General features: G+C 41.4%; 1 protein-coding gene across 1 annotated transcript in view; it reads right to left on the reverse strand.

Annotated features, from left to right (window-relative positions):
• LOC126355737 (protein white-like) overlaps positions 1-17756 on the reverse strand; it is a 402551-nt gene that overhangs the window by 151982 nt on the left and 232813 nt on the right. Inside the window, exons 5-6 of the mRNA XM_050006112.1 lie at positions 15395-15493; positions 514-752 (exon numbers count right to left, since the gene is read on the reverse strand). Of these exons, the coding sequence (XP_049862069.1) occupies positions 514-752; positions 15395-15493 (338 nt within the window). The remainder of the gene's footprint in view (positions 1-513; positions 753-15394; positions 15494-17756) is intronic.

Consider the following 17756-nt stretch of genomic DNA (forward strand, 5'->3'; position numbering starts at 1 on the left):
GGATACAGAAAATGTTCGACTGCTGCCCTGGCTAGCACATTCTCTAGATCTCTCACCAATTGAAAACTTCTGGTCAATGGTGGCCGAGCAACTGGCTATCCACAATACGCCAGTCACTACTCTTGATGAACTGTGGTATCGTGTTGAAGCTGCATGGGCAGCTGTATGTGTACACGCCATCCAAGCTCTGACACAATTCCCAGGCGTATCAAGGCCGTTATTACGGCCAGGGGTTGTTGTTTTGGGCACTGATTTCTCAGGATCTATGCATCCAAACTGCTTGAAAATGCAATCACGCGACAGTTCTGGTGTATTATATTTGTCCAATGAATAGCCGTTTATCATCTGCATTTCTTCTTGGTGTAGCGATTTTAATGGCCAGTAGTGTATTTTTGTAGACGACAAGCATTGTCTGTAGCCAGTCAAGGCATGAGAACAATATTCACCAAAGTAAATGATAGAGTCAGGCAGTTTATTTGAACAGAACAGAAAAGATATATGTTTCATGATTACCTGGCGAAGAAAGCGAGCGCCTCGGCAGGAGTGCCCTGGAAAGCGACGCGGCCCTCGGCGAGCAGCAGCAGCCGGTCAAAGAGGGCGTACATCTCGGAGGAGGGCTGGTGCACGGTGGCTACCACGGTCTTGCCCTTAGCCGCCATCTGCTTCAGCGTTGACAGCACAGTCAGCGCCATGAACGAGTCCAGACCGGACGTCGGCTCGTCGCAGAACATCAGCGGTGGGTCGGTCAGTACCTGTGACAATCGTCAGTACCTGTGGTGAGTAGCCTTCTCTATCACTCTCCAGTCTTGCCGCATATTAATGAGCTGTAGCTGGTAAAAGGTCGCTAGCAAAGATGATGTTCTTTACAGGAAATGCTCAATATGTCCACCATCATTCCTTAACATTAGCTGTAGCCGAGGAATAATGTTGTGAACAGCAGTGCGAAGCATGTCCGGAGTTATGGTGAGGCATTGGCGTCGGATGTTGTCTTTTAGCATCTCTAGAGATGTCGGCCGATCACGATACACTTGTGACTTCTGGTAACCCCAAAGCCTATAACAGTTCGGACTGAGGTCTGGGGACCTTGGAGGCTAAGCATGACGACAGTGGCGGCTGAGCACACGATCATCACCAAACGACGCGCGCAAGAGATCTTCCACGCATCTAGCAATACTTTTTTTTGTTCTAATAAAACCACATGCCATTCCAAGCTTACGTGTCAATTTTTACCTCTCTATCTACATTATTCCGTGGTTTATTAAGTTTTCAAATTTATACTGACTTTTTGATCACCCGGTATTTCAAAATTTGTCGTGTATGGCGCCCGAATGATGTGGCTAGATGCGGCATGTGGCGCCAGTGTAGACATGATACTTGTACAGTCTGTTGCAGACAGGTGTGTAGCGAATATGACAGCACGTCACAACAAACTTCGAACATGTGATGATAATCGATGTAAAACTGACGACTCGTAGCATGTCGGAAGTAACATATGAATTCGGGTTTGTTAGGATAACAGTGTCTACGATGGATCGGTCTGGGACAGAGTGTGTTTGTACACGCGTAAGTCGGCGTCTAGAATGACTCAACGGCGTTCAAATGGCTCTAAACCCTATGGGACTTAGCATCTGAGGTCACGAGTCCCCTAGACTTAGAAGTACCTAAACCTAACTAACCTAAGGACATCACACACATCCATGCCCGAGGCAGGATTCGAACCAGCGACCGTAGCAGCAGCGCGGATCGGGACTGAAGCGCCTAGAACCCCTAGGACACAATGGCCGGCCCAACGCCTTGATCATCGTCTTTGAAGTCACAGATCCACCTATTTGGATGAGGCACCTCAGGAACCCATTCCTACGAGGACTGTGCGAAAAAATATACGTCCCAAAGCAGCCGATACCAAATACCACATCCAGTGCTGTCTCATGATTTTTGGACCCTCATATCACTTCCTATGGAGAAAAGAAGCACTGCAATTGATGAATAAAGACAGAGTAAAATGCTGTCAATATAATGTGTATGTATGCCACCAAATATTGAAACTGGAGATTACTATATATACTATAGAGATATACTGCTATGCATGCTACCAAAATTTCTCCTCCGCGTAGACTGTGAAATACTTTGGGACTTCATACGTTTGTTTGTGACATACTGACTGAGAAAAAAATTAGGATGTAACGGCAATCCCTCAGTTCAGATCGTGGCTTTTTTGGGGCTAGGCCTTGTTTATAGTTTTCATTTTGGGACCGGAAATTATTTTCGAATACTGTTACTTGATAACCCCTCAGACTCTCACGCAATTAGATGCCATCTGCCTCAGACAACCAACCTCGTCCATTAGGGTGTGAAAGTAAACGTTCAAAAACCAGTGGACTCCAATTAGCTATTTAACACTGCCCACGTAACCGTGGAGTTTGATTTATCATACTTTTTAACTCACAGATATTTAAACAAGTAACAGGTTGAATTCATTGACAACTTGAAATGTGTGATGTAAAACAGAGACGCACACCAAAACAAGCACAATACTTCGCTGTAACGAGGTGGTGGCCTGTGATATGTCGATCCTGCATGCTATACATGGAAATTATCGAGACGCATGACAAATACGCCGAGCTGAGAGTCTAGAGACTGTTTCGGATTAGGCATAAACGACCGTAACCCGTGGTCTAGGGGTTGGCCAAAAGTGTGGAAAACGATACACCACAACTTTCTGTCCTCCACGTTGCGTTCGAAGTGGTATCAAATCGCCAACAAAAAATATGCCACACTACAGCGACTTCACACTATTGGAATGGCAGACTCTCCTAATTGCCCAGATTGTCACCTTTTGGATACTGATGAACATCGTTTTACTTGCGCATCGTCGTCCGGAGTTTGGCGACTAACACAGAAGATATTGGCTTGTTACCTCCGGGTCACACCTGATATGATTAATCCTCAGACCCTACTCTGTCCCGATGGAACTTACTTTCCGGCTGCAAAATATCATGCGCTTACATGGTTAAAAGGACTTACCGTCGCCTACATCTTTCGCGACGGAGAGAAAGAGCAGCTTGATTACTGGTGGTTCCTGCAAAATGCTCACAATGCCCTCGAACGCACACCGAAATACCGTACGCTCTTCGCAAATTATTTACGCAGTGTTTTCGTTAACCCCCCACTCAGCTGGGGAGTGCCGAGCTGCGGTTAATGTTCTGTACCGCATCACACAAACGGCTGAACGTTCTGCCTTGTCAGCCATGAGCGAAGGAAGAGACAAGCTGCTGCAAGGAAGCTGTTTTCCTTGAGGCACTAGCGAAGCTGAATGCCTCCGTTGCAGATGCCCTTCAAAGGCGCAATTGGAGATATCAGATGACGATGACGAGGCTCCAAGTGGAACCAGTTACATTATTGAAGAACCTTTTTGTTGGAATTACATCAGTGATTTATGTTTTTTTTAATTTCTGGATTACTCTTTATGCCACTTTGTTGTTGTAACAGTTACTTGTAACACTTAGTTACTAGAACTCTCATTTGTACACGTTCCCTAAATGTAATCATGTAACAAAAAAAGTGGCCTAAATGTAATAACGTAACAAAAAAAAGTGGCAAAGGATAGCCCTAACCTTGATTTCCCATATTTCCCCTGATATATAGGCAGCTCTCTGGGGTGGGTTTACTCAGGAGCCAACGCCTGAAGTGGATCAGATTTTTTGTTATAGGATGAAAAGTGGCGGTGGAACTTAGGAGTTTTTTTAGTTCCATTTTCCTAAGGGGCTTTTTAAGGGAAATTACTAAAAAAGGGGGTAGCGTCAAAAAACAAAAAAAATAAAGAAAAAAAGGGGTAGCGTCTTAAAAAAAGGATAAAAAAAGGGGGTAGCGTATTTGATTCATAATCAAAACGTCTCTGGTCCCCGGTTCGATCCCCGCCACTGCCTAAATTTCGATAAATAACCAGCGTTGGCTGCCGAAGCCTTCGGGCATAAGAAGTCAGCCTCATTCTGCCAACGGACTTGTCAAAGAGGGCGGAGGAGAGCATAGAGGTTCAGGGCACTCTCTTGTCCTAGGGGTGGGAAATTGCCCCTAAAGGCGGAAGAATCAGCAATGATCAACGACATGAAAATGTAGAAGGCAATGGAAACCACTGCATTAAAGACACGTAACGTGTATCCACAGGACATGTGGCCAGTAGTTGAAGAAGTGTCATGATGATCTCTCCATTGGCAAAAGAAAGGTAGGGCAGAGGGTCTGTTACTGTGAACAGTTCAGTGACCGGGTTGTTCTAATCAGAATCGACAGCAGACCAACACCGACAACGATAGTTCAGGTATACATGCAGACGTCGCAAGCTGAAGATGAAGAGATAGAGAAAGTGTACAAGGATATTGAAAGGGTAATGCAGTATGTAAAGGGGAACGAAAATCTAATAGTCATGGGCGACTGGAACGCAGTTGTAGGGGAAGGGGTAGAAGAAAAGGTTACAGGAGAATATGGGCTTGGGACAAGGAATGAAAGAGGAGAAAGACTAATTGAGTTCTGTAACAAGTTTCAGCTAGTAATGGCGAATACCCTGTTCAAGAATCACAAGAGGAGGAGGTATACTTGGAAAAGGTCGGGAGATACGGGAAGATTTCAATTACATTACATCATGGTCAGACAGAGATTCCGAAATTATATACTGTATTGGAAGGCGTAACCAGGAGCAGATATAGACTCAGATCACAATATAGTAGTGATGAAGAGTAGGCTGAAGTTCAAGGCATTAGTCAGGAAGGGGATACGGAAGTTCTAAGGAATGACGAGATACGTTTGAAGTTCTCTAACGCTATAGATACAGCAATAAGAAATAGCGCAGTAGGCAACACAGTTGAAGAGGAATGGACGTCTCTAAAAAGAGTCATCACAGAAGTTGGGAAGGAAAACATAGCTACAAAGCAGGTAGCTGCGAAGAAACCATGGGTAACAGAAGAAATACTTGTTGACTGATGAAAGGAGGAAGTACAAAAATGTTCCGGGAAAATACGGAATACAGAAATACAAGTCGCTGAGGAATTAAATAAATAGGAAGTGCAGGGAAGCTAAGACGAAATGGCTGCAGTAAAAATGTGAAGACATCGAAAAAGATATGATTGTCGGAAGGACAGACTCAGCATACCGGAAAGTCAAAACAACCTTTGGTGACATTAAAAGCAACGGTGGTAACATTAAGAGTGCACGGGAATTCCACTGGTAAATGCAGATAGGTGGAAAGAATACATTGAAAGCCTCTATGAGGGTGAAGATTTGTCTGATGTGATAGAAGAAGAAACCGGAGTCGATTTAGAAAAAATGGGGAGCCAGTATTAGAATCGGAATTTAAAAGAGATTTGGAGGACTTACGGTCAAATAAGGCAGAAGGAATAGATAACATTCCATCAGAATTTCTAAAATCATTAGGGGAAGTGGCAACAAAACGACTATTCACGTTGGTGTGTAGAATATATGAGTCTGGCGACATACCATCTGACTTTCGGGAAAGCATCATCCACACAATTCCGAAGACGGCAAGAGCTGACAAGTGCAAGAATTATCGCACAATCAGCTTAACAACTCATGTATCGAAGCTGCTTACAAGAATAATATACAGAAGAATGGAAAAGAAAATTGAGAATGCGCTAGGTGACGATCAGTTTGGCTTTAGGAAAATTAAAGGCACGAGAGAGGCAGTTCTGACGTTACGGCTAATAAAGGAAGCAAGGCTACAGAAAAATGAAGACACGTTCATATGATTTGTCGACCTGGAAAAAGCGTTCGACAATATAAAATGGTGCAAGCTGTTCAAAATTCTGAAAAATGTTGGGGTAAGCTATAGGGAGAGACGGGACATATACAATATGTATAACAACCAAGAGGGAATAATAAGAGTGGACGATCAAGAACGAAGTGCTCGTATTAAGAAGGGAGTAAGACAAGGCTGTAGCCTTTCGTCCCTACTCTTCAATCCGTACATCGAGGAAGAAATGATGGAAATAAAAGAAATGTTCAGGAGTGGAATTAAAATACAAGGTGAAAGGATATCAATGATACGATACGCTGATGACATTGCTATCCTGAGTGAAAGTGAAGAAGAATTAAATGATCTGCTGAACGAAACGAACAGTCTAATGAGTACACAGTATGGGTTGAGAGTAAATCTGAGAAAGACGAAGATAATGAGAACTAGTAGAAATGAGAACAGCGAGAAACTTAACATCAGGATTGATGGCCACGAAGTCAATGAAGTTAAGGAATTCTGCTCCCTAGGCAGTAACCAAACACGGACAGAGCAAGGAGGATATCAAAAGCAGCCTCGCTATGGCAAAAAAGGCATTTCTGGCCAAGAGAAGTCTACTAATATCAAATACCGGCCTTAATTTGAGGAAGAAATTTCTAAGAATGTACGTCTGGAGTACGGCATTGTATGGTAGTGAAACATGGACTGTGGGAAAACCGGAACAGAAGAGAATCGAAGCATTTGAGATGTGGTGCTATAGACGAGTGTTGAAAATTAGGTGGACTGATAAGGTAAGGAATGAGGACGTTCTGCGTAGAATCGGAGAGGAAAGGAATATGTGGTAAACACAGATAAGGAGAAGGGACAGGATGATAGGACATCTGCTAAGACATGAGGGAATGACTTCCATGGTACTAGAGGGAGCTGTAGAGGGCAAAAACTGTAGAGGAAGACAGAGATTGGAATACGTCAAGCAAATAATTGAGGACGTAAGTTGCTAGTGCTACTCTGAGATGAAGAGGTAAGCACAGGAAAGGAATTCGTGGCGGGCCGCATCAAACCGGTCAGTAGACTGATGACCAAAAAAAATAAATAAATAAATAAATAAATGACCTATGGACTCTGGCAGAAATATATGATAAATAGATCTCTATGTAGAACTTCAGCAAACATTGTATTGATTTCAAGCTACATGAAACACTCACAACAAATAACTCTTGTGTGGTCGTTTCTGTGGACAGTAATGAGTTTCCTATGTTGTGCACCTTGAATGGAGCAGCTGACAGAAACTGGACTGGAGTGGAACAGTTTCGGAGGAATGTAGGAACACGCGAGGTTTTGGAGTAGCGTAAGGTCACGCGAGCGAATGTCACGCGAAGGAATATTGATATTACGACGTATACTGATAGATTGCAGAAAGGGGAACCTACATTTACAGCAGCAGTAGATTTGGAGAACGCTTTTAACAAGGTTAAAACGAACTCAAGGTTTTGAATTCGGAACTTATCAGAAATAAAACACAGAGAATGGAACGTTATTTTCAGCTTGTACAGAAACCACACTGCAGTTATGAAAGTGGAAGGACATGAAATGGAGATAACAAATGAGAAGGGAATGAGGCAGTGTTATAGTCTATACGCGATATTAGTCTGCATACTGATGAAGTAGTGCAGGAAGCCCATAAGAAACCGGGGAGGGGAATTTGAGTTCAGATGGTACTAAAAGTCAGGCAGAGACGGTAAAGGACCTAGAAGACCAGTTGAACTAGCTAGACACTGCCTTGAAAAGAGATTTTGAGATGAACTTGAACAACAGTAAAACAACAGTGGTCGAGTGCAGTTGAATTAAATCAGGCGATTTTAAAGGGATTACAATGTAAAATAAGAAAATAAAATTGCCTGATGAGTTTTGTCATTTGGCCAGCAAAACGATTTATGGAGGATGTAAAATACAAATAGGCAATACCAAGAAATGCATTCATGAAGATGAAATATTTTAAGACTGAATATAAAATTAAGTGTCAGGAGGTATTTTCTGTAGTTTTTTGCCTGTAATGTGGGGTTGTACAACCAGGTCAGCCAAGAAGAGAACAGATAATTTGGAAATGTGTTCCTGCCGAAGAAATGTTGATATTTAAATGTATAGATCTAATGAGAGATTACTGGATCGAACTGGGAAAAACGAAATTAGTGCTACACCTTGACTGAGGGAAGTGATCAGATGACAGCATATATCCTGAACATCATTCAGTGGCCACATTGGTAAAAGAAAGAAGTTTGAGGGAGGGTAAAAAGTCCAGAAGGAGATCATGACTTGAATATAGTAAGCAGATTCAAATTGGTGTACGTTTCAGTGGTTATGCAGAAAGAAAGAGCCATGAAAAGCATAGACTATCATCTGAAAAGCTGTATCAAACAAGTCATCGGACTACAGAAACAACATAGCCTTACACGAAAGTAAACAGAGAGCCCTCTGCGGTAAGCCTGAACCGTCCTCCGCCAGGTAGGTGCCAGATAAGCGGTTCTGGCCGTTAGACGAAGTCGGTGTGATGCAACAGAACACAACTAAGGGACCTCTCCGAAGCAGTGCATAGGGGCACAGTCAGGTGTACAACGTAAAGCATTGTTCTTTGTGCAGTCGGCCGTTTTCTTTGAAACCTGGAGTTTTAAATAACCTCCACAGCAAGAGCTCTGCGTCAGAGGAACCCCAGTTCTGCTGCTGTGAAGAAGCATTTTCACGGCTGCTACACTCTTCAGATCACGTGGTCCTACCGATCAAGCGCCATCTTGAGATCAGTACCAGAAAGAGCACTATGATACTGCAGATTAGTCGGAGAACCAATTAATGATCTAGTTGCTTGCAAATTGCGATGGTCGAATCTTCCGGCGTTACGATGGCGAATAGTAGTTACGACTCCGTCTCGTCCACGAACGCCTCCATGCTGCAGCCGAGGTAATCTGGCACATTCTGCTGCCGTAGGTCACCACTGATACCGCTCTCGCTCATCCTCAATTGATTGTTATTTTCGTCCTTTTGAGTCCGGTAATTACTTTTGTGTATGGATTTCTTAACTGATCAAGATTGCCTACTGGTCCAGTAATAGAGTTCTAATACCAAGGAGCTTCTCCCATAAATGTCAGTGTCTTTTTTTTTAGTCTCTTACGTATATTAATATACTCTAAGAGCAAAAAACGACGTATCATGCAGGAGTTATACTAATCGGGCACAAACAGATATTCATACGGGTATCGTTCCCTCCATGTCTCCAACATATTGAAACGTAGACGAAATACTGGATTTGCGTTTAAATAACTTGAAATTAAATAATTCTTCCCACGGCTGGACCATAAACACGCTCTAACACATTATTAAATACATAAACAAATTAAATAGACATATATCAAAGGAATAGAAATCAAAAGTAAACCAGTAGCCCAACGTCTCTGTGCTTTCTAAAACACAGTAAATAATTGACCAGTTTCTTTATGAATGCCATATATCGGATATAAACAAAGACATAGATGACTAAATATAATAAGCATGGTGCTACCATTTTTTCGTACTGTGGAGTACATATGGCCTGACGCGATAAACAGTAGTCAGCCAATTTTAACTGCAATAACCCGTGAACTATTTAAGTTACATGCCTGTCATTCATACCAATTTAGGTTTACACTAATAGCTTTCTATAGACACGTCGATCGATGAAATCGGATGAAGCGTTTAGATTTTGGAAATTCGTTGCTGGGTGTTACTTGTATAATTAACCATCACCTACTAAACTTTAAACTCATGAAGATATTGAGAATCTGATTACACCATCAGAATCGTCGTGTAAATAATGGTAATGTGTATGTTTCTTTTTGCGGTATCATCTTTCACCTGGCACAACTTAACTAGAAGAAGGGGCCGATTGGTAGGGCATATTCTGAGGCATCAAGGGATCACCAGTTTAGTATTGGAGGGCAGCGCGGAGGGTAAAAATCGTAGAGGGAGATTAAGAGAGGAATACACTGAACAGATTCAGAAGGATGTAGGTTGCAGTAGGTACTGGGAGATGAAGAATCTTGCACAGGATAGAGTAGCATGGATAGCTGTATCAAACTAGTCTCTGGACTGAAGTCCACAACAATTGCTATTAATTGCTATATGAATAGTGAAATGTCTGCCTCGATGGTTTCACGAAGTCCGCCATCTTTGGCACTCCTGGCAGAGACATCTCCTTCATCGACACAGAGCACTGTCCTCGTCGCAGCAGCAACATGGAATTCCCAGCCAGGAGATCGGGCTGGACCCCTCTTGCTTCGGCCAACGTCAGGCATCACTTTGTCGGCCTGCCGAGCCGCCTGTAAGGCCAGGCAAACTCTGATTGTAGAATATTTTCAGGGCAACGGACATCCTGATTTAGGTTTTTCGTCATCTCCGTAAATCGATTCAGGCGAATCCCGGGGTGGTTCTTTTGAAAGGGCATGGTCGACTTCCCTCCACATCCTTCCCAAATCCGATGGGACCGATGACCTCGCTGTCTGGTACTCTCCCTCAGATCAATCAACGAACCAGCCAACCTCAGGGAAGCAATTCGTAGTTCTCGACGGCGAGAGGTCATTAGATTCTCTGCCTCGTGATGACTGGGTGTTGTGTGATGTCCTTAGGTTTAAGTAGTTCTAAGTTATAGGGGACTGATAACCATAGATGTTAAGTCCACATAGTACTCAGAGCCATTTGAAACATTTTTTAGTTCATTAGAAACAGGGCTATCGTTAGGGAAGTGTAGTAGGTCCACTATTATTCAAAATACACGTAAATGACTTGGCGGACAGCGTGGGCAGAAATCTGCGGTTGTTTGCTGATGATACCGTGGTGTCGCAGTTGAGTCACTAGAAGGATACAAAATAACTTGAACAAACTTTCTAGTTGGAGTGATGAATAGCAGCTTGTTGTAACTGTAGAAAAATATATGTTAATGCGGATGAGAGCAAAAATAAAATCTTCATGTTCGGATATACCATTAGTAATGGCCTGCTTGACATAGTAACTTCATTTGAATATCCGGCCGTAACTTTCCACAACGATGTGAAACGGAACGAGCATTTGAGGATTGTGCCGGAGAAGGCGAATGGTCCATTTCGGGAGAATTCTAGGAAAGTGTGGTTCATGTGTAAAATAGAGAGCATATAGGATGCTAGTGCCACCTGTTCTCGAATATTGCTCGAATATTTCGTATTTCGAAGCATTTCGGATGTGAGCTGTTAGATTTGGTAGGTTTGAACAACACGCAAATGTTACGGACCTGCTTTGGGGTCTAAAATGGGAGTGCCTGGAGTGTATGTGACCATTTCTTCGAGGGATACTATCGAGAAAATGGTTCAAATGGCTCTGAGGACTATGGGACTTAACTTCTAAGGTCATCGGTCCCCTAGAACTTAGAACTACTTAAACCTAACTAACCTAAGGACATCACACACATCCATGCCCGAGGCAGGATTCGAACCTGCGACCGTAGCGGTGGCGTGGTTCCAGGCTGTAGCGCCACTCCAGCCGGCGAAAATTTAGGGAAACGGCATCTGATGCTGATTGCAGAACGCCTCTACAGCCTCCAACGTACATTACGCGTAAGGACCACGAAGATAAGATAAGAGAAATTAGGTCTCCCATTATTCGAGCCGTAAGACTTCTGACTGGTATGATGCGGCCTGCCACCATTTCCTCTCCTGTGCTAACCTCTTCATCTCAGAGTAGCTACTTGCAACCAACGTCCTCGATTATTTGCTGGATGTATTCCAGTCTCCTTCTTCACCTACAGTTCTTACCCTCTGCAGCCCCCTCTAGTACCATGGAAGTTGTTCCCTGATATCTTAACAGATGTCCTATCATCCTCTACCTTCTTCTTGTGAGTGGTTCCGATATATTCATTTCGTCTCCAGCTCTGCGCAGCAGCCGGCCTGTATGACCGTGCGGTTCTAGGCGCTACAGTATGGAGCCGAGCGACCGCTCCGGTCGCAGGTTCGAAGCCTGCCTCGGGCATGGATGTGTGTGCTGTCCTTAGGTTAGTTATGTTTAATTAGTTCTAAGTTCTAGGCGACTGATGACCTCAGAAGTTAAGTCGCATAGTGCTCAGAGCCATTTGAACCATTTGAATGTGTGCATGACTTTCTCATTTCTTACCTTATCCCTTTACTTGACTGTCAACTTTCGCCTGTAGCACCATATCTTAGATGCACAGTTGTGAAGGTATTTTCACAGAAACAAGGGTGATAGCGGTAAGAAACCAATTCAATCAGTAATACGTTATTATCGTGTAACGAGCCACAGACGACCATGAGTAATACCAAAATACTTAGAAGATCCCTAAACAGTTTCTGAAACTACGGGCAACCTTTTATAAGACTCTGCTACGATCCAAACAGCACTTAAACACTTGGCATGAGATGTTTCGAGACTTAAATTTTCACTGCGTATGTGTGTTACCGTACATCAGCCGTGGTAGCTCGATTACCGATCACTTTATCAACTGAGCGTATCCTTACAGTGAGATTATATGTTCGCACTGTCTGCATATTCACTGAAACCGAAAGTAACACATAGCGGGACTAAATCTGTTTACTGTAGGTCATAGCATTTACTTCAATACTTGTTGCGCTCGTATTGATGTATTGTTTAATGCCAGACTCAGACGAGGTAAAAATTAGTAATATTTTTACAAATCAGAGGTAGTACTAATTATTAACAACAGTAAATAATAATTTCATACCTTGAGTAACAATAATAGCAAATGCATATGATTCTCAGACTTTGATTTGAACTTAGATACGTTGTAGGTGGTAATCGTCGTCTATTTTTAGGAAACACACAACTAAATAGCGCCTCACTAGGATAGCTGACCTAAGAAAAATCGCCAGTCACCATTACAAGATATATATTTCTTAAATTCCATCCGTTACGGTAAGTTACGATGACAACTGTCTCAGTTAAATATTACGCAGCTACAGTAGTGTGCAAATTAGTTCGGACTAGACGATTCAACCTTAACTGTGCGCATCTATTACAGAGTGTGTAATACGATTAGTAATTTACTGAAAATTAAGAGCCAAAGTTTCCCTTTTCTTTAATATGCTTCTGAACACGTTGTGGCATAGATTCCAAAAGGTTAGAGCACATGTTTCGTAGTCATCATGAAACCACACTTTTACCACATTTACTAACATACATTCTTTTATTGACACTCCTTTTTACTGGACCTCTTTTCACAATATTCCAGAAATTCTCGTTGGGAGTTGAGTCAGCTGAATTACCAGGCAACTGAAGTATATTAACATTGTTTTCTTTTAAGAACATCTTGACTGTTTTAGAATTGTGACACAGGGGGGCAGTTCGTTGTGAAATGTGTCTCCGTCTTCTACAAAGTTTCTTAAGAATGGCTTAACATTGCGTCTAAGGATTTCCATCTTTTTGGTTGAATGCATCATGCTATCAACTGGAAGAAGTGCACCAGGACAGTGTAGAAACCTCAAGATACTTTTTGGCAGGTTATTTCACAGTCCATTCGAGATGTTCAGCTTCCTCTGCCTTGTGGGTGCTTGTGGGTACGCTTTCTCTGTACCCTTGAAAAATAAAATGCGACTTATCACTGAAAAATACAGGTTTCCAGTCATTAGAGGTCCTATATTATATGTTGGCCCATGCCTACCGTTTTTTCTTCATGACAGGTATTAACAATTGCTTCGTCAATACTTTCAGCTCCCATTCAAGAAGCTTATGCTGTAACGTTGAAAAGTCAACTTCAACATAAGTAGACAATGAAGCCATATGCGTTTATGACCTAATATGTCTTGAAACACTAGATTTCACCACACGAACAACAGGGGCAATGTATCATATTGAGAGATGTGTGTTCATGGAGAAAAACTCTTTTTACTAGCTTCTAAGGTGAAATGTCTATTTTAACTCTAAGGTTTCCTGTAGAGAACACAGAAGTAACACACGCTATCGCTGTACAAACAAGTACTCAGTTCAACTGGAGAGGACTTAACTATTGTTGTTCACAGCCAAGACAAACAATATTTCGTCAAGAGTCTAACAACTGGAGCGTTGAAACTAGTTACAGCTAACCAAGTTCAATCCATTCTGAAATATGAGGTTGTTCCAGTTAATTTGCAGACTACTGTACTAAACCGAACAACGGAAAAGCCTATCTTGAAGTGCATCACTTACTATCGATTCGAAGTAGAGAGAAAGCAGTATACACAGTACTGCTTAGTTTCCAGTACAGCAAAGAAGACTGTGCTCCTCGGATGCACATAGCTCCTCTGTATAGTGTGCCCTTAGAATATGTCAGCTTGTCCTTTCATGCAAGTACAAGTTGTGAAGAACAAATAGTAGTAGAGATTTGAAGTGCTGTGATGACTACGTAATAATATACCTTTTTTTAAAGTATGGTCTTATATGTGGTTTGAAAATCAGCACAAACAACCTTTTTATACTAAATCTATCCTCTTGCACGAAAACTGGTTTTTCCAAAACATAACAGCGCTTAACTTGAATAATTCAAGGTATGGCACGCAAAACATCTTATGTGGATGACAGATGTTGACGGTGAGTACTATTTTGATGGTAAAGGTGACATTCAGCTCCTTTAGCTGTTCATTAAGCTGTGCCATTTGAACTGCAAGTCGAATGATACTGTCGAGTTTCCTTTACGTTTGACCATTATATGGGCCTCTTACACGTAATTTACAACCCAACAGTTTATTAATTCCTTTTCTTCTGTTAAACTAACATATAAACCACTGTATCATCATTCAATCTGCAATTTCTGAAAGCAAACAAATAAACACATATTGTGGATTGTAATATTATATTTTGTCTTTATTCCTCCAGTATCTTAATAATCTGTGCTTTGGAATTACAATAGCCAGCCATCTGCATTATTGATACTCAAAAAACAAAGTAAATATAATACAAGAACATGTGCAAAGGAATAGATTCTTCTTACAGTTACTACATGAAAACAAATGTTCAGCTAGAGATATGTAAAGAGATTGTAAATGATTATGTAGCTGCACAAAAAGAGAACCGAATGTGCTACCGTTACCTTGTACTAATTAGTTACCTCCTGCCTTATGTAATAAATTAGTCTAACATTTCTTAGTCGGTTCTCTAGTACTTGGTTGTAACAACTTGCTAATGTTCCGCACTAGTTTAATAATTTAATCGTGGCTCACAAGGAATCCAGTCAGGACTTACTTTTGAAGAGCAAAAGATCGAAGTGAGAGCATGCTAGCAAGCAGAGTGTCGCGATTGTTAAGACTCTAAACTCATGTACAGATATAGCCATCGTGGTTTTCCTCCTTTGCCATAAGCCACCTTCAGTAAATACTGAGATGGATCCATAGAAAACCACATTTTCACTTCTACTTCTTCAGTTCTTGCCCGATCAGTGTTACTGCCGGAATTATGATACCCTGATGTCCACCAGCCATTAAACTGTATTCTTTCTCTCTTTCTTTTATCTACCCACTTATTTACTTTTTTGCTCTGAGGCTATTACTTTTAAGATATACATATATAAACCGTGAGTAACGGAGTAGTTCACAATAATCGAAATACGTTACGTCATTGTGGTAGACTAGGTTCATCTGGAAGGCACCAACAAACCTCAGAGGCGAAAGCGAGTCTCTTCCTCTCTCCGCCGCTGATTCCTTTGATTCGGCCTGGGATTCCTATAACCACGTCCTGGCAGGCGCTCAGAGAAAACTGTGAACAAAAATTAGATATATTGAACAAATTTCTAACTAGAAGTGGACTGTCACAATGGCATAAAACACACACACACACACACACACACATACACACTGAAACACTTACCAATCCGCCTTCATAAATCTCAAGGAACAAATATAATGTAATTGAGGTACCAAAAACGGTGCTGAGTCTGATTGGTTTATACTACTTATTACTTGTTATCTGACATAATTTTCAGATTGTCTTTCTTTACTGTAGAGCAATATCTGTGTTACAGCTAATTTGGAAGATGTAACAACGATACTGTATGGTTATTTTATTTTATTTTCTTGTAGCATACAGACTTAAAAGTATTGATACACACAGACATATCAAGGTAACATTCGTTATTCTTCATTCATATGTCTTCAGTTCCAGATTTTTGTTCTTATTTACAAAGACGCAATTGACAATAAATCGTTCTGTTGATAATTAACTTCTTTAGTTAAGTTCAATAGTCACAATTCCATTTAAATTCTTAAGTCTTCTTTAGCTATAAATCTGGATATAGCATCGTAGACCCTGGTTATGTCTCCGAGAACTGGGATCGTACAAAGTGAATGTTAGTGACCAAGTCTTAAGGGCTCCTATAAAAAATTGACTCTGCCTTTCTCATAGGGTCTGCACTGAAGTAAGATGTGATTTATATTACAAATTGTTTCTTCTTCACGCTGACAGTAGGATGTCTCCATATGCCGATTCTATGTAAAGCGGCAGGGAAGGTTCCATGACTGAGACGCATTCTCACAATGGATGTTACAATTTTTGTTGAATGTTTGGACTTCGTAAATCATGGCTTCTTGGTATGAATGACTGTATACGTGCATAGCTTTTACCACTTGTATGTTGAGAGTCATTCCATTCTGTTTGCCACGAGAGAAGCATTTGTTCTGTTAATGTTAGGACTCATTCTGTGTATGGGAGTTTAATGTCCATAGGTTTTCCCCTGCTAATCACATCTCTCGCTAGTTGATCGACTTTATCATTGTATAGAATACCAGAATGTAATTTGACCCATACAGATTCTACAGTTTGACCACTCTTCTTAGCTTGGTTATAACGATCCACAATGTCGAAAGTGTATTTACTAGTTCTTTAGTGCCGCTGCCTGTAAATCACAGCTTCGCCAATGCCCTGTCTTTTTATACATTGTGTACGCGATACTAATGTCATCTGAATAAGTACAGATCGCTGTCCCATGACTTTTGTCTCCTCATTGTATGTGGATACTGTCTGCAAAATGTGTTGCGAACAGGGTTGTTGTAAAGAAGTAATAAATTAAAACATAATGCCTGATGTTGCAGTTTTACTGTATAATCATGGACAATGTAGTAAATGATAAACTTATTTTCTTTCATCATTCAGAATGCTTTGAGAATCGGTGATTATTACTGTGTAGCGTATTTTAAGAGATCTTGAGAATTTGTTTGCATCTATAACAGCGAAAGTTTCAGCTACAAACATGAAAGCGTCAGCTGGTAGTTGAAACTTCCTTTCTTCTCAGATTCTGGACAGAAGAAAGCTCATCCACTATCATTTTCCGTCGCCATTTTTGAGTCATCTGTATAGAGTTAAAAATATCTTTGCCATTTTTCTGCAAAGTATGACGTAGGTGAAAACTGCTCATATCCTTTCTCTTTACTGGAGCAGTTGACTTATATTAGAGGAATATTGTGACAAGAGCTGTTTTAGTCATATAGAAACCTTGGAAGAATTTCACTTGGGCGTGTGTTATTTCGTAGATATTTCAAGTGTTCCTACGGACTGGAGGTATAAAACTGCTGTTTCCTCACATTTCTATTATTTCCGATTTCAGTGAGCGTTTCGCACTCAATTATCGGTGAATGTTTAGTGTCTGCATTCGCTGTAAGATATAACGATCACACAGCAATATATTGCGAATATTTAAAGACATTCCTGATGATTCCAGGTAATATGGAATAGTGGGACAAGAATGCGTAGCTCCAAAGCAGATGCATACGCTTCTGTATTGGAGTTTTTCCAGCAACACTAGATACTTCTAGCAGAATTGCTGCATCCCTTGCCCCGTACTTATATGGGAACATATCAGCGTGCGGTATTGATTTAGTAGAAGGTTAGAGTGAGCCCCCACCACACTCTTGTCACCGATCCTGTAAGCTTCAACGCTTTTTCGCTCTTAGTAGCAATAGTTTGAATATGAGGAACGCTACTCATACTGGAATCGAAGAGCACACCAAGAAACCTAGGTTGAGAT

This window comes from Schistocerca gregaria, chromosome 3 (genome assembly GCF_023897955.1).
Source record: "Schistocerca gregaria isolate iqSchGreg1 chromosome 3, iqSchGreg1.2, whole genome shotgun sequence".
NCBI lineage: Eukaryota > Metazoa > Arthropoda > Insecta > Orthoptera > Acrididae > Schistocerca > Schistocerca gregaria.